Consider the following 19,343-nt stretch of genomic DNA (forward strand, 5'->3'; position numbering starts at 1 on the left):
CAGTCGGCTGTGGTCAAGGACAAGGGGTTAGAAAAAGGATATAAAGCGACGTTCTGGCTTGGCGTCGGTGTCGCTGGTGCCAGCTTGATAATTCTGATATCTGGGGCAGGATACCCAAACCACCTAAATAATAGGGCCTGGATGCTAAGTAGCATAAGTACCGTGACGTCCACATTCTCTCATATGCCTAAAATGGTAATTGGTGGTTGTGGCCAATTACATGGATGTTGGGACCAGACCGTGATAGCCTTGTCAGATTAAACCCTTTCTCTCAACCAACCATCTTTCTCCTCAAACCACCCACAGGTAAAGAAAACGCAAGTGCCGAGAATGCGTCTCGTCTTTTGCTATGGTCAGAATACGCTCTATGCCAACATGAAGTCTTCGCGGTCACATCCCTGCCCTCAACATACATGGTCAACACGCCGCAGCAATGCTGAGATGAGATAGCATCAAACCGCACACGATCGAACCTGTATAATCCATGTATGTAAGGCGTTCTCAAGGCTCTCTTGGACTTCTATATACATGAACTGTTTGGAATGTTTTAGGAGCTTGAAAGGATAATGATCGACCAATATGGACGTTCATGGTCTCTCTAGATACCAACAGAACCAACTCAAACACCAAATTATATTCGCTCTTCTATCTTTAGGAATAGATTTGGGAGGCTTCGCACATACCTAGTATTTCTGTACGTATCCGATAGGACACAGTTATGGTATCATGGGGCTGTACACTTTTGTTGATGACGGGCACGAGTAGAGCAAATATTGATGAATGCCAGAGCAGCTCAGGTATATAAACCCCTTCTTCCACTGCTCTACATCTGCACAATCCATCAACTCAAGTTACTCCAGCTCATCAACTCAAGACACTCTAGCTTATCAAGCCTCATCTTTCACCTCGTGTTCTATCATTCCAACTTCAAGAATCTCTTCCACTTCCAAGATGCGTTTCTTCACCACCACCGTCGCCATCATGGCTGGTCTCAGCGCCAGCGGATCCGCCTTCGTCATCCACACCTACAGTGACGAGAAATGCGAGAAAGCCGTCCAGAAAGATGTCAATATCTGGGACAGTTCCTGTGCGGACTGGATTGACGGCTTCAAGTCTTTCAAGATCAAGACCTGGGGCGGCAAGCATCAGAAGGCGTACTTCTTCGCCCAAGGTGGCTGTAGCAGCCTTCCTGGAGCGATTGACAGCGGCTACGTGGATTCCTCAACCCATGACTACAAGCTCGGAGAATGCAACTCTTATGGTGATACCAGTGTGAATGCTGTTAACTCGCTCGCTGGTTGAAAAGTATGGATGCATATTCACCAGGTAAGCCCTATACCACGATGGTCAAAGAGAAGCTAATTGTATCATAGGGATGTGATGGCGTTAGGAACAGTTGCAGAGAGGAGACATGGAAGGAAGGAAGGCTTTGCAGACTCTCGTTATTCTTGCTCTTTACTAGTCTAGTATGGTGGATGTGGTGTATCTTGAAATAGTGATCAAGGCAATCAGAACTTAGCTGTTTCGTTGCCAATCCAATATTGGTCCCGAAGAATTGTTTTTCTATCAAGTCGATTGTAGTGCACTATGCGAAGCCTGTGATATACTCCTGGGTACATGATCACCCGTCTGTTCCTGGGTAAACCCCCATACTGTGGTTGCTGGTCTGTAGGGAGAGTGTATATTTGCTGATCTTTCTCCTGCCCGTCGATACCTGCGGAGATCAATTGGTTCTCACCGTCTCTGCCCGCATGACCAAGGTGTCTTGCTCAACCCGGATTCAAGCCTGTCATTACCTGTTCGAACCATTCCAGCTTAACGAAGAAGATTATCACTCATTCAATCCCGCCCGCTTCAACCAATCTGGGTTCTACTGACTTGACCCCAACACTGTTTGATCAAAAGACATGGTTGCACCAAGCGGACTCAGCGCTACTCTAGATGAGCGAAACCTTTGAGACCCTGTCAAATATCCTTTGACGATCTCATATGCAAGAGATTTATATCTCGGAATCTGGCTCTACTTGCAGCCGTCATCACGCGCTCCCGCAGTCGTACTGGCGAAGGAGTTTTCTCTTCGGCCAAGAAGCAGGCTTTCCTGTCACTAGTCTTATGAACACACAGGACTGGAGTCGGCTTTTTTCGGGGACAAAGGCAGCCCTGTCTAATGAGGGGTTGTCGATCCAATATAGCACATTGGGTTCAATTCTAGCGTATCTTCAGGTGGGTGATGACTTATATACTCAGGCACATATCCTAGACAGTCTACAGTGTAATTTAGGGGGAAAAGCATGGTGATTAGATACACCCAAGGACCTACTTCAGAAAGTATATGGGAACGTATATCACAAAAGTGTGTAAAGGACACTCATCTAAACCTAGTTAGTCATGCTTACTACACAGTTTCAGTCAAAGTATACCTTTAAATCTAGTGTCTATTTGCCAATACTCTATCTACTATCAAGTATATATACCTAATGGGTTTTTATTTCTCTTGTTGTTGAGTCACCTTCGGAATCAGGTTACCTCTTGATTGAAAGTTGCCACAGCCACTGTGTGAGGCCTCAGGTTTGTCGAACGCATTGATAGTCAAGTTATTCAAGTTGGAGACGATCCGCGACAGGTTTCAAACCCCAAGTCACCCATAACGAGTACAACAGAAGCACGAAGAGCTCCTAGAGCCTTGACGTATATACCCTGTATTCACTCCTAGAGTACACACGAGCAGACGAGAAAAAGAACGAAATATCCCAAAACCAGACTACTCTCCACAATCATAATACCCATCAAATCCTGTCGATAAGAACTCTGGACACTGTTCTTGGTGAAAATAAACCTAGTGTGAATGAGCACCAGACGGCAAAAGGCTTTGACCAATCAGTAGACATTCACATACTTTGAGCTCTCTTGGTCACCATCGTTCATTCTCTCCGTACTCTTGAGATTCTATACGATGCAGGTATTTGCAGAGTACGCCCTGAGACCCATGTGTCAGTCCCGTATCTCCTACAGGGGTCTGGGAAACCTTACCTTCCATACCAGCCGCTGTTGGTGTTATCATAACCAACCCCGGTACACGAATCCACAATCGCCTTGAGCAAGCTCTTGCAATAGTCGATTGACAAGTCGGCTTTGTGATGATTGGTGTTCTTGAACCACAAGTTGAGATTTCTCGACCCAGCATCAACCTCAAGACAGATTTTCACCTCCTGCTCGGCATTGAACCTGGAGGGGGCAATGTTGTTACACCATTTGTCAATGCCATGTGCGGCTGCACTTCTTCCTGCCTCGTACCTCCAAGGTTCCACTGCACTACTTTCGCAGTGTGGTTTGGAGAGAGCAAAATTGGGCAAGGCGAGCGCCACAGCAAGGACACTGAGACCTGTGAAGTACATGATGTCGGTGTCAAGAAGAAAATCGTTGTATATATGAAGATGAAAAATAAGGGAGATTCGATTGACTTGAGAAGTTTGATGTCCAACCTAGGAAAGTATCAGGGCTGTGAGGTCTTTAAATACTTTTCGAATGTGCCAGAGGGCCTTACCATGTCAACTCAAGGAACATGTCTGCTAGTCATGAACAAGCCGAGTCTGATCAAGAACATGTTAGCATTGCCAGTCAGAAGAGCAGCTAGTGAATCCTACACCTGCAAGGTCTGTATGAAATTAGCCATTTATAGTAAATAGACGACGTTGTACTATCTTTATCAGTAAGCTGAAGCACACCATAGTTTAGTCGGCCTGTATTAAAAATCTTGTCAGTAAATACACGTGCCTGTTCGTGTTCACGAGTAACAACCACCACCTAAACGATACAAGAAACTACCACCATACTTCCATACATACTACTGACGTGGCTACGGAAACTTGACTATTCTAGATCGGACCTCCTAGGCGAGGAATCAAGGCCACCAGCCAAGAAATGGAAGGGAACCACTAAAGTTGAGAGAATATGTGCAAGGGAGTTAGTCCATCCTCAAAAGCATTGGATCTTCCATCCTGTCCACGTAGGTAGGGTCCCCCCCCCCCCCCCACCACGCTGATCATAGGAGTCAGGCCGGCGACTTGCCACTCGACCATCACCAACCAGCATGTGCATGCCACCATCTCAAACAACGGTCTAGGAGTCATGCTGGACTTTATTCCTTCGCCATGAGAGAAAGCTTGCTTTGACCACCAGATCGCCAAGACCCAAGGTCACTAGTTCCACCCACGACACACACGGCTCGCTTCTGTCTTGACTGAATGAGTACTAACGTTGGCCAAGATCGCTTGCCTGACGCCACAATGCAGGTGTTTCTTTCCATCAGTGTGAGCTGGAGTATGATAGATAGAGGTTCATAACTGGTGGAGTCATGATCAGAAAGAGCATCATACTTCATAGGTCTTGTTCACTCCTTGAGTGCATAAGGTAGTATTATGTGGCATAGAATACCACTCGGCTACAAAGGATATCTAGACACTTCTGAGCTCGGGTGGTATGGGGTACATATACTAACTAAGTAACTAACTAACATTCCCATGTCTATCAGCCCATGACAATTGTACTAACTATAGCTCCCTCTCTCCGTCGCCAGCTCCCAAGGTCAGTCAACCAACCCAACCACCGTCCATGAACTTCGGGTGTTCGATGGCTGCATCCATCTCTGACTGTTGCCGAACAACGGTAGAACTTTCTTCAAAGACCGACTCCTACTGCTTGAAGTATAATCAACCATACCCTGTATCCGTCTATTAGTAGTTCTGTCACAAGCAAGTCTGTCTTCCATGTCTCTTTGCCGCCATTAAAATAAAATTTACCCACCAGTCCACAGGCTCTCCACGAGGACTGGACTCCTTTTTCAATATATCTCATGATGTATGTATGTATGTATGGAGGGCCTATCAGGGATTTGGTCTTATGAACTGACTGATTGTTAGCCAGATCCACCGGCATTGACCATTTGAATGAGAAACATGTCAAGTTTCGGCCAGGAGGGCCCGGAGCAGGTTTGGGGTAGGGCCGGAAACCCCTAAACGGATTGAAAAGTGGGGGACGCAGCTTGTCGGTGATCTTGCTAGTCTTTGTCGCAGTGATCAAAAAAGATCTACATTATGGACGGTACATATTATTATAGATAGGTTGATACATACATACATACATCTATTTCAGTTCAATGAGTATGGAGGAACAAGAATCAGAGCATAAGGCTTGCTTGCTTAGTACATGGACAAAAAGAAAAATGAACAATGGAAGGAAAGAGAAGAGAGAAAGGCTCAGCGAAAGATAGATATAGTTCAAAATGTTTTGGGACATGAGGGGGGGGGAAAGAAAAAGAAAGAAAAGACAGTCCTGTCGCTCAACATAATGTAGTTGGTATATCAATCATAAGAGGATAGATAATCCTGGACATAGAATGATCTGCTCTGAAGTATCAGATGGATCAGTAGATATAAAGAAAAAAGAAATATGAAAAAGAAGGGAAAAGACACATGAAATTTAATAAAGAGAGGTATCGATGTAAATATGCAAGTCAAATGTCAAAGAATGAGTTCGCCGAGTGAGCCAGTGGCTTATGTAGACATTATAAAGCGGAATATATATGATAAGGAGTATTTTGAGACAGGCGATTAGAACATCCCACCCTCAGCAGGAAGTTTCGGCGGAGGCGGCGCCCCAGATCCACCCGCCATAACCTGCTGTCTGGCGCGAGCGTTCAAATGCCCTCCCTCGCTGGAGATCTTGCGCAGCCGGTGGCGGGTCCGGGGCCGCTTCTCGCCCTCGTCGGAGAAGTTGCTCTGCTCTTCGCCGAGGGAGCTGGCCGTCGAGGCGCTGTGTTGCGAGTCGTGCCGGTCACCCTTGAGCGCGCCTAGAAGCGTCTGCGTGGTTGTTTGCCGGCGGCGCCGCGGGTTCATGGGCGGGATCGGGGGCGTCCCTGCTGCGCCGTTGGTGAGGCTGGCGCCTGGGGGCAGGCCGCGGAGTGGGACGTTGGATGTGGAGGAGACGAATGTTGGCTCGGAGATCTGCATCTTGTTGATCGCTCGCTTTTGGAGACCGGCCTGGGATCGGGATCGTGAGGAACCTGCTGTCGATGAGGCGGAGGTGGAGGAGGATGGCGTGGGCTCGGGCGGCAGCTCGTATAGCGGCGGGGTGGCGTTGGCGGAGTAGGGCGCGAGCGGGGGTGGGCGCGTGGGCGCTCCGATCACCGCTGCGCCGGCTTGAGGGGGTGCGCGGTCGGGGTTGCTGGGCGTGGCGGAGCGGCTGTCGCCGCGGGTCCATCCCGACGCGGCGGATGGAGATCGCTCGTACACGAGGGGCTCCAGCTCGGTGGACGGGCGCGTGGACGGGGGCACGGAGCCCTGATAGGGCGGGAAGTATCCATCTAGGGCGATCGTGACCTCTTCCACGGTGTCTAAGTCATCCCGGTCACGGGGCGGACGGCTCTTGGAGCGCCGCGAGGCGTCCGAGCCCGAGCGGTTCCGGTGGGAGCGGTAGCTCGAGTGGGGCGACGCGCCGCGGCTGCCGCCCCGCGACTCGACGAGATCCTCCTGGCTGCTCCGTCCGTAGGCGGTCATGCGCGACCGGATCGGCCGGTCGGCGGGGGGGTGCGGCGAGCTCGACCGGGAGTGCTGTTGTTGTCTTCCCCAGTCCATGGGACTCCGGTCCTCCTCGTCGTGCCAGTAATCGTCCTGGGTCAGGGACGCGGCGGAGGTGTTGTGGGACCCCATCACGCGTCCGCCGGCCTTCGAGTCCGGCCGGTGGAACAGATTCCCCTTGGTGGTGCGGTTCTTGAGCATGGAAAAGGCGTTCCCGGGCCGGACGGGGCCGTGATCCGGCGTCTGCCGGCCGGAGACCGGACTACCCGCTCGGCTGTCGGCCTCGGCGATGCCCTTCAGCTTCTCCTGGACTCGCCGACGCCGCTCAGCCAGCTCCCGCTCAAACTCGTCGCGCTCCCGCTGCGTGGCGGTACTACCGTCGCGCTGGTGTCGGGCGATCATCTCCTCGCCCCAGGCCAGGTCACTGGCCGAGTCCCGAGAGTCCATGGAGGACTTTCGGGCCCAGTGATCGGCGGCGACGGGCGGGGGCACAGGGGGTGGGTGGCTGGGGGGATCGCCCGCGGACGGTGGAAAGAAGACGGACGACCGGTCACTCCCACGGCGCAGATGGGTGCGCACCAACCCGCTGAGACCCAACCCCGACGGCCCCAACGTGGGGGAGTCGGGCTTGTCCGGCTCCTGCTGGGCGGACGGCTCGTCCGCGGCACTGCCCATGACCGGACCCGGTTCGGCAATCGGTTTCAAATCCCCCAGGTCCGAAAAGCGGACCTCGGGGAGCGGGTGGGGGTCCTCGGCCGGGGGGCCGTCCGGGGCGCTGGCGTCGGACACGCCGCGCGCGTGAGAGTGGACCGCATCCTCATCCTCCGACTCACTCGGGCTGAAGTTGGCCAGGAACGTGCCCTGGGCGTAGTGCGCCGGGGAGGCCCGACCGCTCGTGGCCGCCGAGCGGCTGCCGGGTCGCCAGACGTCGCTATAGTGTGATGAGGCGAGCGACCCGGAGCGGGATCGACGGCTGCTCGACTGGGAGGCCCCGCGGGCCCGCCCGGCGTGGCGCGGGGGGTGGCGCGTCCGGCGGGCGGCGGCGACGGGCGTCGCGCGGGCGGCGTGCTCCGACCCTGGTGCATCTGCAGCTGGCGCCGCGTGAACTGGTTCTCGTCGAACTCGGTGGGCGGTTTATTAAACATGCCCATGGCGGTGGCTTTCCCACGATCCTCGGGATTCACGGCAGATGTCAGCGAGGACGCGTCGTCCGGGTCGCTCGGGGCCGGACTCCGCGGCGGCGCGGCGGGACGGAGCCCCGCGGGGGATGGCGCGTCCGTCCGCGGGGCGGGCCCGGGTTCCTTGGAGGCGGCTGACGCCGGAAACGCCGGGGGACTCGCGCGGCGGGAGGCCTGGACGGTCTGATCCGCGACGCCCAGACGCTGCAGGCGGTCGCGCAGGTTGGTGGCGCTCCGGGAATAGGTCCGCTTGAGGGGGGGCAACTCGGGAGTGCCGGCGCGTTGGCGACTAAGGCTCTCGAGGCGGCTCAGGGCGGAATTCTGTTGCTGTTGGGTCAGGCCGGGGCCGTAGAGCCGTCGCGACTTGACGGAGCCCCGCTCGGGACCCCACCCGGGCTGAGATGACTTAGGGGGCGCGGGAGGGTCACCGAGCGGCGGACCCGCGAAGGGCGCTTCTTCGTCGATGGAGGTGGCCGCGGTGGAGGTACGGCCGTTCGCGGTCGGACCGGAGGCGGTCGACGAGTAGGTGGTGCGGTTGGCGGACGACATGCGCGAGCCAGTGCTCTCCGCGACGGGGCTCTGGGCCTCGTGCTGGGCGTCGTCGGCGGCGCGGTCCTCCTTGTCCCTCAGGCGCTGGCGCTGAAAGGCCGAGAGGCCGACGTCGTGGTCGTAGACGGCCCGGCCGCCCATGGCGGAGGGACCTTCGGCGGCGGTGTCGGCGGGGGGCACCTTGGTCGGGATCTTGTAGACCTTCTGGCGGCCGCCGAATAGGTTGTTCCCTTCGACGCGGCGGGCGCGACTCATGATGCTCTCCTTCTGGGAGCGATCGTCGTCGGTTCCCTCGCCGTCGACGCCGGATATGACGGAGGCGGCGCGACTGACGGAAAAGGAGGGACGGCTGCCATCGTTGGAGACTTCGTCGATATCTGCCAGCAGATTGGGGTTGTGGCCGAAGAGGTTGAGGCGCGACGCGCGCTTGGGGAAGAGGACACTGTCGTCGCTGGCCTTGCCGATCATGGATCCCGGGTCGTCCTGCTCGCGCAGCATGCTGAATCGGGCGGAGAGCTTGGGCATGAGTAGACTGGTGCGGAAATCGTCGTTGGAGGGCAGGGCCGTGGAGAAATCGAGCGGCGGCATGGGCGGTTCCGGGTCGGGCTTCTTGGGCTTTTTGGAGACTTTGGGCGTCCAGGTGGCGGGTACGGCCTCGGCCGGTGTCGCCGGCACCTCCTCCTTGGCCTTCTCCTTTCGCGACTTGCGAAATCGATTCATGGTGTGGTGGTGGATGGGAGGCAGGGCAGGGGCCCGGGTGGACGAGGCGTGGCGTCACGCAGGAGCGGGCGACGGACCGATTGTCGTCGGGGAGACAGACTATTTGGGTCGGAGAGGCCCTTGCTGGGGGGTCGGAGGACACTGGCGAGAGGGACAGGGAGGCGATTGACACATATACTGAAACGGGGGCAGGTCAGATCGGACGAGTCGATAGTATGGGTCAGGTCGGGAGGACGCCAGGCGCATCCGGAACCATTGAGACTCACACGACGGGTGCAAGGGGAAGTTCCCCAGTAGCCACGAAACCAACGGAAAGAGGTCGGACGATGGCAAGGATCCAGGATCCAGGTTGGACAGGCGAAGTAACAGGCGAAGTAACAGGCGAATTGACAGAACGAATTGACAGGGCGAGGCGGGTGGAGACGGACAACTGGCTGGAGGGAGGGCCGTTCCGCTGGTGAGCGGAGGAATGACTGGACTGGATTGACCGGAAAATGGCTGGGAGTCGAGTCAATGGCGAACGAGTGGACAGGCAAGGAACCCGAGGCAGGGGAAGAAAGAAAAGGATCGTGAAGAGAAGGAATGCAGGAAAGGAAAAGGAAGAAGGAAGAAGGACGAGAAGGAGGATTGAGAAAGGGAGAAGAAGGAGGAAGAAGGGAGAGGCAGAGGGAGGCCGAAGGAGGGAGAGATCTGGACCCGATCGTGGATTTTTGGATTTATTTTCTTCTCTGATTATTATTGATTATTTATTTATTTATTATTGATTATTTATAAGATTATTCTTTCTAAATTATCATCATCCAATCCTAAGATTAAGCATATGAAGTTGATTCTTTCTGTTCCTGAATGGAAATCTCTTCATGATTGGTAACTTCGATCCGACTAAACTCGATCGCGTTGGACCAGAAATCCCTTCAGCTGTTCTCTTCTCTTCTCCTCCTGTTCTAACCGATATCAGACTATTGGGAATTAGACCGATGCAGCATCTGATATGCGGGACAGACCATGGGTCAGTCAGTCCCTCCCATGGTACTTCCCAGGTACCCGACATAATCAAGTACTATAACTCTCCAGTCTCCACCGAATGAATCCTATCCAGAAGACTCCGTACTATCCAGGCACAATGAAGAACAAGATGATTCTCGACTCCTTGCATCCGTCTCCACTACAGCCCCCCCTCCCCATCCGAACCAATCTCCTTTCGTCTAAGCCCCTCCCATTCGACTGGTCATAATAAATTCACCCGAAATGAAAGCCAACTGAAATCCCGTTGGGCTGTCAGCCTGTCACCCGGTTTGATATAGATTGATGGGCTTGGAGTGGGGACCATTCGGGTTCTAGTGGCGTCTGGTGTCCCGGAAATTTGGGGCGTAAGAGGATCACCTGGGTGAAACGAACAGTGTTGTAGTCTGGAGTAGGCAGAGATGGAATGGTCTGATTGAATAAGGGAAGGGTTGATATGGGAAGTGATGATCTTCGTATCCCTTGGTGCCTAAGACATCTTGCTTCTTTTCTTCTCCTGTGTATATCAAGTGATGTACAACTAACGTTGTACTATAATAGAGTAGTGGATAGATAATATTGATCAACGAAGTAGTCAAATAGAGTAGATGAAGCAATAAACATCAATAAATAAATAAATAAATAAACAGATCAATAAAGTCATGACGCCATACACAATTATTAATCATAACCCTCATAAATCACCCCGCATCATCATCATCACCACCACCTGAATACATTCATCTACATATTCCACCATACATATTATAACCACAATATAATATATTACATAAAATAAAATGAACGTCCTCCTCCTAGGCGGCCACGGCAAGATCGCCCTCCGCCTCATCCCCCTCCTCCTCGCCCGCTCCTGGTCCGTCACGGCAGTCATCCGCAACCCAGAGCACAAGCCGGATATCCTCTCCCTGGCCAACAACCACCCAGGAAAGCTGTCCGTCCTGCTCTCCAGTCTGGACGAAGTTCGCTCCGACGCCGACGCCAAGCGTATCCTCGACGCCGCTAACCCGGATTATGTTGTTTGGGCTGCTGGTACTCCTCCTTTCCTTCCTTTCCTGATACCCCATTCTATACATATACATATATATCGAAAAGCAGAATACTAATGATGAAACAGGCGCAGGAGGCAAAGGCGGCCCAGCCCGCACCCAAGCCATCGACAGCGACGCCGCAAAACACATCCTAGCCGCCTCCTTTGCCTCGGCCCGGGTGTCCAAGATCCTCCTCATCTCCTGGATCGGCAGCCGACGCGCCCAGCCATCGTGGATGTCCGACGCCGACTGGGCGCGCATCCAGGACGTCTTCCACCGCGTGCTGCCTGCCTACGCGCAGGCGAAGCTCGAAGCCGACGAGTACATGACTGCGCTGGCGGCGCGACGCGCGAAGGATGTTGCTGCTGGGAAGGCTAAGCCGCTGCAGGCGATTAATTTGAGGCCGGGGACGTTGACGGATGAGGAGGCGACGCGGAAGGTGGATTTGGGGAGGACGAGCAGGGGGTATGGGACTGTGTCGAGGGAGGATGTTGCGATCGTGGCGGATTTGTTGCTGGCGAGGGGAGATACGGAGGGTTGGGTGGATTTGTTGGCGGGGGAGGAGGATGTGGAGGGGGCTGTTGAGAGGGTTGCGCGGGGTGGGGTTGATGCTGTTGAGGGGGAGGATGTGGAGGGGATGGTGAGGAGGTTTGGGTTGTAGAATTTTTGTGATTTCTGGTGCGTTCGCACTGCTGGGTTAATGTTGTTGTCTACGTGTTGCAGAAGGTTATGTGTGAATGTTTGAATTTAACAGATGCTAGTCTAAGTGCATCATGGATATATAATATGAAAACGTCAAATCATTATCTACAGCTTGGCCTTGGGCGGCGCGGCCGCCTCCTGCGCCTGCTTCTTCAGCACCCGGCGCAGGATCTTCCCGCTCGCGCTCTTGGGGATTTCATCCACGAATCGTACGCCCCCGCGCAAACGCTTGTGGTAAGCCACCTTGTCGTCCAGCCATTTCACGATCTTTTGCGCCTCCGCCTCGGCGCTCACCCCCGACGCCTTGCTCTTGCCGCTGCGCACCACAAACGCAACCGGCACCTCCGTGCCGTGCTCCTGGCTCTCCACGCCGATGACGGCCACATCGTCGATCGCCTCGTTATCCACCAGGATGCCCTCCAGCTCGGCCGGCGCCACCTGGAACCCCTTGTACTTGATGAGCTCCTTGACACGGTCCGTGATGAAGAACGCCCCGTCGCGGTTCTGGTACCCGACGTCGCCGGTCTGGAACCACCCATCGGCAGACAGACAGTCGGCCGTCGCGGCCGGGTTGTTGTGGTATCCGAGGAAGACGTTGGGGCCCCGCATGTACAGCTCGCCCACCTCGCCGACCGGCACCTCCTGCGGCGCGGACCCGTCCTCCGGCATCGTCATGTACTTGGCCTCCAGGTTCGGGAGCAGCTTGCCCACCGCGCCGATCGTCGTCCGCCACTCCTCCCACGGCTGCGTGTGCGTCGTCGGACTGGTCTCGCTGAGCCCGTACCCTTGCTTGATCCCCGTCTTGATGCGCGCGTACACGGCCTCCACCAGCTCTTGCGTCAGCGGGGCGGCCCCGCAGTTCATCATCCGCATGCTCGACAGGTCGTACTTGTCTACCACGGGGCTCTTGCTCAGGAGCAGGACGACGGGCGGCACGACGTAGCTGAATGTAATGCGGTAGTTTTGTACGTGCGAACACCACTTCTCCAGGTCGAACTTGGCCATGACGACCAGGCGGTAACCTTGGAAGAGGGTTTGGTGGACCAGACATGTCAGGCCTGTCATTATTAGTAACCGCACGACCAAGCAAGAAGAAAGAAGAAAGAAGCAACATACCGTAGATGTGGAAGAAAGGCAGAAACGCCAGGATCTTATCGCCTTCCCCATCCGCACCACCATTCCACGTCAGATTGCCCGCCTCCCCAGCAGCCAGCTGCAGAGTATTGGCGACAATATTGCGATGCGACAGCATAACACCCTTAGGCACACCCGTCGTACCAGAAGAGTACACCAAAAACGACAAATCCTTCTCAGGGTTGATCTTTGTCTTGCGGAAGCGCGTCGCGCCCGAGATGTTGCGCACCGAGGTGAAGTGCTTGAACTTGCCCGAGGGGTCACGCTGGTCGCCGATCAGAATGATATGGTCGTCGGGGATGCCAGCCTGCTGGGCAGCCTTGGTAGCGACCGGCAGCTGCGCGGCCTGCGTGATGAGGGCCTTGGCGCCCGAGTTCTTCAGCTGGAACGCCAGCTCCTCAACGGTGTAAGCCGGGTTAGCCGGGGAGACCACACCGCCGGCCCAATGGCACCCGTACATCACCGCCGGGGTGTCAATGCTGTTGGGGGTGAACAGGGCGAGCACATCGCCTTTTTTCCACTCATACGTGGCTTTCAGACCCTTTCCGAATGAGAGCGCCGCCTCCTTCAGGCCGCCGAAGGTGTAGAATCGCTGGGTGTCGGCATCTTGGTAGATGACTGCACGGCTGTTAGTCTCGGTGACGCCTGACGGAAGGGGATAAACGGACTTTTGTCATCGGGGAACTGCCTATCCTTGCGCTCCAGCAGAAACGTCCAGAGGTCAACATTGGGGATGTCGACCGGCGGGTAGGAAGAAGCGACAGGCATGGCGGCCAGATGCGGGGAATTCGAGAGGGGAAGAGATAGGGAAACCGTCAGGCGGATAGGTTGGATTGCGGGAATAGACCGGTTCTGGAGGGGAAAAGGCGAAGAGAAGAAGAGGTAAAAGCAATCGAGAGAGAAAAGGATAAAAGTTAGAGGCTCAAATAAGTAAATAAATAAGTGGCAGAGAACAGGAAAGCCGAACAAATACAAAGAACCTGTAACCATTCGGCCCTCGGCATAACAAGGCGATACTGGTAACGGAGGCGATCTCCGCCCATGGATAGCCGCCACCCTAAACCACATAGGGTAATTCTTCCCCTCGCCGGATCTGACCTTGCTATACGAGTCTCAAGGCACTAACGGGCTGGTAAGGGTGCTAAACTGTTAATATAGTTGGCGCTTATTGGCTGCCTATTTAGTACAAAATGATAGGTATCAGCCTGGTCTCTCAATCTACTACTCTTCTAATGCGACATACAGGTTAAGCCGTGCTGGACATTCCAGCATAACTACTCCGTACTCCGCACTCCTGCTCCGTACCTTGAAAGCCAGCACCACCGACTCACCGAGGCACCGGACCACTGGATGACTTACGTATTGTGTAAGTAAAATACAGTCCCAACAGCCCAAAAGACTCCACCATACCGGCAGTTTACTAGCTCGTTAACTCCGATTTTACCGAATAAGCTTTGAGGGGCAAAGTGTGGAGTCCCCAGTACCTGATGACTAATTTCTGCTTATCCATCTATGTTCGCTTAGGATTGCACACGAATACTGTAGTGATTAGTTAGGATATAGCATCGCTTGACATCCCTACTTGTTTTACACATTAATCTGCCTACCTAGACTGCCATTCCCAGCAAAGCACAATGAGAACCATCAACAGCATTGCCATCGCCCACCCAACAGTCACCCACCCACTACCATTACCCACACGTAGTAATAATAAGTGGATACGCACCACATGGCCGCCAATGAAGGTGGCATCCATTCTCCCTTTAGTTTTAGTTTCCCTCCCCCCTTCTTCTCCCTTCCAGAATTCCACCCACCCACCAAGTTAGGTACCTAGTTTTTTTGGTGTTCCTTACATAATCTCGCTTACCCGCTCATCCACCAACCCCCACCCAATCATCATCCTCAACATCAGTCAACCCTCCTATATAGTTCACAATAAGGAAATACCTAGTGCCTTCGGGCATTTGGTCAATTTGAAACGATACAGAGAAGATTAGCATGGCCCCTGCACTAAGGATGACACGCTCAATCAAAGAGAAGCTACCAGTTTTTTTTTTTTTAATTCTTGAAAGCATATTCGAGGTGCGGTGCTTTTTGGGAGAAAGACGTTTGGGGGAGGGTGGGGGTTCGAGTTGGGGATGGAACTCTCTTTCTTTTTCTTTTCTTTTACTACCTACGTAGTATAACGGTTGGGTTGTGCTTGACTACTTATTGTGCCATCTACGTTGGACCAGGCGAGTAAATATACATCCTCTATACATCGTATCTAGATATCAAGCTAAATATACAACTCCTCCTACCCATGCATTTACATCAAACTCGTCCGCCCGCCAATCTCATTCCCGGCCTCCCCGTTCGGCATCTCGCCGTTCCGCCCAAACACAAACTCCGAATAGATCCCCTGCAGACGCCGTCGCTCGTTGACGCTGAGCGAGCTCCGCGTGGTGTCAAGCGACCGCTCCATGTGCTCCCACCGGACGATGATCTCCTCGCGCGGCTCTTCGTGCGCCGCCGCCCCGTTCGTCGCCGGCGTGGATGCCGTCGAACCCCCGGCGGAGGGGCCCTGCTCGTTGTGCCGCTGGCGGCGCCGGGCGCTCTTGATCGCTTCTAGCTTGGACGCGACGACGGCCGGGGACGGCATGGCGACTGATCCGTTGCGCTGCTCGGACGTCGAGTATAGGAATTGGATGAAGGACTTGGTGCTGGTGCCGGCTGCCGACGAGGAAGAGGAGGATTGCTTGCCGGCGCTCTTGCCCGCTGCTTTGTCGGTTGATCGGTCGCCGAGGGCGTCGTGGACGGCCTCGAGGTGGGCATTGTACACGACGGCTTGCAGGTCCGCTCCCGAGAAGCCCTCCGTCCGCTCGGCGACCTCGTCCAGCCGCGCGGCCACCTCGTCGCTCATCGCGAGCTTCTTGCTCACTGCCTCGATGATGTCCATCCGGTCGGAGTGGCTCGGCATGTCGCAGAGGAGGGACTTGTCCAGTCGTCCCGGACGCAGCAGCGCCGGGTCGATCAGGTCCGGTCGGGACGTAGCGGCGAGTACGTAGACGCCGGAGAGGCCTTCGGCGCCGTCCATCTGCGTGAGCAGCTGGTTGACGACTCGGTCCGTCACGCCCGTCGAGTCGTGGCCGCGCTTGGGCGCGATACTGTCGAATTCGTCGAAGAAGAGAATGCAGGGCCGTGCGGCTTGGGCTCGCTCGAAGAGATCGCGCACGCTCTTCTCGCTTGCACCGATGTATTTGTTGAGGATTTCGGGGCCCTTCACGCTGATGAAGTTCAGCCCGCATTCGCCGGCGACGGCGCTGGCGAGGAGCGTCTTGCCGCAGCCGGGGAATCCGTAGAGGAGGAGACCGGACCGCAGGCGTAGCGGGCATTGTGCGAAGATGGGCGCGTATTTGGTGGGGTACTGTAGTGTCTCGAGGAGCATTTTTCGGGTGTCGTGGAGGCCGCCGATGGCGGAGAATGTGGTGGTGGACGACGTGAGGGTGACGTTGCGCAGGGATGCGGGGGTGAATCCGTCCAGCGCGCTGTCGAAGTCCTTCGCCCCCAGGGTAATCGCTTTTGATGCGGCCAGAGGGTCTTGCACCGAGCGGATGAGGGCTTCGTTCCGCGCGCGTGAAACGAGGAGCACCAGATCGCCGGGCATGTAGCCATCTGTCTTGCCGGCCAGCTCCAGGAAATCGATGTCCCGGCCTAGAACGAAGCCGTCGACGCCGGCTGTGCTAGGGCGGCTGTCCGGGTTCGAGGGATCCAACCAGGAATCGTCTGCGGACGATGCACTCTCGTCGCGTGCGCGTCCGGGCCCATTGGTGGCAGCGCTGGTGTTCCGGTCTTGGCTAGTGAGCTGCTCCAACACCTTTCGGCGCCCGTCCTTGTCCGGCGCTCTCAAATGGATGATCTCTCGCACCACATGACCCCCGACGATGACGTTGTTCAAGGACTCTTTCGACTGCGCGGTCGCCAAGAGCACCACTGATGAGTTCATAGTGCAGAACTCCCGCACCATCGAGCAGATAACCTCGCTGTTCTGGCGGCTGCGGCCGTTGTCGCCGCCGACTTGCAGCTCAGTCTCGACGGGGCAAAGCTTGTCGAGATCATCCAGGATCACGACGGCTTGCCCGCCAAGACGAGCGCACCAAGACGCGGACATGAAGAGCCGGCTCAGCGTCTCCTTGATGTTCGAGATCCGGGTCTCGTCCGTGACAAGCTTCCGACACGAAAAGTATTTGACGTTGAACAGGTACTCCTTGCGGACCTTGTGGGCTAGTAGCTGCGTCAGAGCCGTCTTTCCCGCACCAAGGCCGCCAGTCAACAAGATGGAAGATGACTTGGTCAGGCCGTCGATACACTGGGAGATGATGGGGTCAATGCCCACCATCTTGGGAACGGTAGATGGTAACGTGTCTTCCGAGGATAGGACCGACGAGCCTTGATCGGCGGGCTTAGGAATCTCAGCCTGCACCTCAAGAGACAGCTTGACCTCCGACCCTGGTAACCATCCAAACGGCTTGGGCGTGTCGGAGGTGGCCTTCAACGGCGGATCAAATCGAAGGATACCACCGTCGAATGGAGACACCGTGCTCGGTTTCTCCGACCTGGGCAGAATCATGCCATCCGTCAGAGGTCCAGATAGTAATCCCTTGTCGGATCCGGGGGTGCCGTGGATCACCTTGATCCGTTCCGCCAGAGCATCCTTCGCGGCCACCGTGTCGGCGCCGAATTTGAGCCCATCCTTCTTCTTGGTGGTGTCGGTCGTGAAAGGGTAGATCTTCAGGCCTTTCACAGCCGACCGCTGCAACGGGGTAGGCGCCGCTTCCACCCGAACGATGCCACCGGCCATGCCTTCCGAGCCAAGCGCGCTGCACAGCAGAGTAGACAAGGCGACGTGCTGGGTGTCCGGCGCGTCTACCCACGGCGCCAATTTGGCCACGATCTTCGTTGCGGGTATGCCTGCGTCACTGGCCTTTTGCTCTGCTTGGCTCATTTGTTGTTGGGGATCCAAGGGAGCCTTCAGTCCCGACGGTTGGATGATGTTGACGGCCGCCCAAGTGGCGCCGCGCAGCTCGTTGCTCGCCAGCACGTCCGGATCTACCCAGACACGGAAGCCCTCGTTGCGATCCTCCTCCAACTCCGAGTCAAAGGTGTGCTCGGACCATTGACGGTCGGTGCCACGGAAGTAAAGGGAGCCCCGGCTTGTCGAGTCGGACCGGCCGCTCTTCGGTCGCACGGTGCTTCCGCTACTCCGTCCTCCCCCGCTGCGCTTGCTGCTGCCGGTGACGCTTCGGTTCTCGCCCCGCGAGCCTCTCGCCTTGGAGCGAACCTTGGGGGCCACGATCACTTCCGCGTCTGGGGCGATCTTCGCGAACGGAGAGGTGTTGGAGGGAGGCGGCGTGAGTGATGTAATGACAATATTGGCCGTTGATGTCGGGGAGAGATGCAGCGCAAGCGCATGCATGTGTTCCGACTGCGCCGAATTGTATCCGGGGTTGGGTAGCGCGCGGATTTGCGACAAGAGATTCAGCTCGAGGAATGACGCATGTAGCTCGATGACTGTTTAATAGCCGAGGTCAGCAATCGTGCGGGGGCGGACCGCCTTGGGAGTTCACAATGCATACTTTCCCAATCCTCCGGAGTCAGAGGCTCGATGTTTATAGTATTAGCCACCGGGGGATCTAGGTGGATGAAAATTCCGACCTACGACGTATTAGTCTCGATGCGCTGCAGCTGAACCTTGCGGCGACGTCTTACCCGCTGTCCCTCGGAAAGTCCGAGAACCCGCGCAAATGTTGTATCTAGCTCGACCGTCGAGGCGTCCTGCTCTCTGGTGGAAGAGGAATTGTTGATTCCATCTCGTCCGACCACCGGCGCAAGCTTGCGCTTGCTCTGCATGCCGGTCCATCCCAGGTAGCAAGACCGTTGCGCGGGGTTCCCGCTGAGCTTCCCGGCCGTCGGTCGGTACTGCAGCTCGACAATGACATTCTGCGCAGTCTGATTTTCTGGTTAGAGAAAAAGGAAGTAACCGGCGCTGAAGATTAAAAGGCAAGCTTACCGTGTTGGCATTGACCAGCAGCGCCACGAGTGACGGTGGCAGGTTGACCAAGCAATTCTTCAATGGCACGAGGGCCACCTCGGCCGTCGTGGAGGGCTTCTTGGGCGCCATTCTCGGGCGCAGAGAGACAGAATGAGCAGTCCACAAGTCCGGAATATGAATTAGGAAACAAAGACAGAATTGCGAGAAACAAAGGAAGCAAAGAAGCGGAGGGAAGAAGGAAGAGAAGACACAAGGACACAAATCACCATCTCCGAGGCGTGAGTGTTAGTGGTACTGTCTGCCCCGGACTTCCAAGGTCCACGGCATCTCACTTGCGGCCTTGGGGCTCCACAAATCAAGTGCCCGCCAGTCCAACTCGCCGAACCGGCCCGCCTGACCCTGT

General features: G+C 55.5%; 6 protein-coding genes across 6 annotated transcripts; 2 read left to right on the plus strand and 4 right to left on the minus strand.

Annotated features, from left to right (window-relative positions):
* Nucleotides 1–951: 951 nt before the first annotated feature.
* P168DRAFT_283575 (uncharacterized protein) lies at nucleotides 952–1,302 on the plus strand (the record flags this gene model as incomplete). The annotated part of the gene is made up of 1 exon (XM_024836062.1): nucleotides 952–1,302. One exon carries the CDS (start codon nucleotides 952–954, stop codon nucleotides 1,300–1,302), a length of 351 nt encoding a protein of 116 aa, XP_024691426.1.
* Nucleotides 1,303–2,769: 1,467 nt separating this feature from the next.
* Nucleotides 2,770–3,395, minus strand: P168DRAFT_256536 (uncharacterized protein; the record flags this gene model as incomplete). Its single annotated transcript, XM_024834523.1, has 3 exons — nucleotides 2,770–2,836; nucleotides 2,897–2,977; nucleotides 3,031–3,395. The coding sequence occupies 2 exons, from the start codon at nucleotides 3,393–3,395 to the stop codon at nucleotides 2,947–2,949; spliced, it is 396 nt and encodes a 131-aa protein (XP_024691427.1). The 3' UTR covers nucleotides 2,770–2,836; nucleotides 2,897–2,946.
* A 1,744-nt stretch (nucleotides 3,396–5,139) lies between these two features.
* P168DRAFT_312091 (uncharacterized protein) lies at nucleotides 5,140–9,332 on the minus strand. The gene is made up of 2 exons (XM_024839549.1): nucleotides 7,623–9,332; nucleotides 5,140–7,548 (listed from the first exon to the last, which is right to left on the minus strand). Exons 1-2 carry the CDS (start codon nucleotides 9,020–9,022, stop codon nucleotides 5,610–5,612), a joined length of 3,339 nt encoding a protein of 1,112 aa, XP_024691428.1. The 5' UTR covers nucleotides 9,023–9,332; the 3' UTR covers nucleotides 5,140–5,609.
* Nucleotides 9,333–10,762: 1,430 nt separating this feature from the next.
* On the plus strand, nucleotides 10,763–11,734 carry P168DRAFT_272372 (uncharacterized protein; the record flags this gene model as incomplete). Its single annotated transcript, XM_024835317.1, has 2 exons — nucleotides 10,763–11,074; nucleotides 11,160–11,734. Exons 1-2 carry the CDS (start codon nucleotides 10,825–10,827, stop codon nucleotides 11,732–11,734), a joined length of 825 nt encoding a protein of 274 aa, XP_024691429.1. The 5' UTR covers nucleotides 10,763–10,824.
* A 128-nt stretch (nucleotides 11,735–11,862) lies between these two features.
* P168DRAFT_328815 (acyl--CoA ligase) lies at nucleotides 11,863–13,840 on the minus strand. The gene is made up of 3 exons (XM_024841390.1): nucleotides 13,578–13,840; nucleotides 12,892–13,527; nucleotides 11,863–12,833 (listed from the first exon to the last, which is right to left on the minus strand). The coding sequence occupies exons 1-3, from the start codon at nucleotides 13,675–13,677 to the stop codon at nucleotides 11,881–11,883; spliced, it is 1,689 nt and encodes a 562-aa protein (XP_024691430.1). The 5' UTR covers nucleotides 13,678–13,840; the 3' UTR covers nucleotides 11,863–11,880.
* Nucleotides 13,841–15,186: 1,346 nt separating this feature from the next.
* pex1 (AAA family ATPase peroxin 1) lies at nucleotides 15,187–19,187 on the minus strand. Its single transcript, XM_024839550.1, has 4 exons — nucleotides 18,959–19,187; nucleotides 18,658–18,897; nucleotides 18,525–18,603; nucleotides 15,187–18,459 (listed from the first exon to the last, which is right to left on the minus strand). The coding sequence occupies exons 1-4, from the start codon at nucleotides 19,067–19,069 to the stop codon at nucleotides 15,218–15,220; spliced, it is 3,672 nt and encodes a 1,223-aa protein (XP_024691431.1). The 5' UTR covers nucleotides 19,070–19,187; the 3' UTR covers nucleotides 15,187–15,217.
* Nucleotides 19,188–19,343: the final 156 nt, after the last annotated feature.

This window comes from Aspergillus campestris (assembly GCF_002847485.1).
Source record: "Aspergillus campestris IBT 28561 chromosome Unknown P168scaffold_9, whole genome shotgun sequence".
In the NCBI taxonomy this organism is placed as follows: domain Eukaryota; kingdom Fungi; phylum Ascomycota; class Eurotiomycetes; order Eurotiales; family Aspergillaceae; genus Aspergillus; species Aspergillus campestris.

Coding starts and splice junctions, on each gene's coding strand:
- P168DRAFT_312091 (XM_024839549.1), bottom strand. CDS start 9,022: ATGAATCGATTTCGCAAGTCGCGAAAGGAGAAGGCCAAGGAGGAGGTG. Junction 7,549..7,622: donor ACGCCGCCCGCGCGACGCCC/GTCGCCGCCGCC, acceptor CCAGTCGAGCAG/CCGTCGATCCCGCTCCGGGT.
- P168DRAFT_328815 (XM_024841390.1), bottom strand. CDS start 13,677: ATGCCTGTCGCTTCTTCCTACCCGCCGGTCGACATCCCCAATGTTGAC. Junction 13,528..13,577: donor GCAGTTCCCCGATGACAAAA/GTCCGTTTATCC, acceptor ACAGCCGTGCAG/TCATCTACCAAGATGCCGAC. Junction 12,834..12,891: donor GCCTTTCTTCCACATCTACG/GTATGTTGCTTC, acceptor TAATAATGACAG/GCCTGACATGTCTGGTCCAC.
- pex1 (XM_024839550.1), bottom strand. CDS start 19,069: ATGGCGCCCAAGAAGCCCTCCACGACGGCCGAGGTGGCCCTCGTGCCA. Junction 18,898..18,958: donor TGCTGGTCAATGCCAACACG/GTAAGCTTGCCT, acceptor CCAGAAAATCAG/ACTGCGCAGAATGTCATTGT. Junction 18,604..18,657: donor GACTTTCCGAGGGACAGCGG/GTAAGACGTCGC, acceptor AATACGTCGTAG/GTCGGAATTTTCATCCACCT.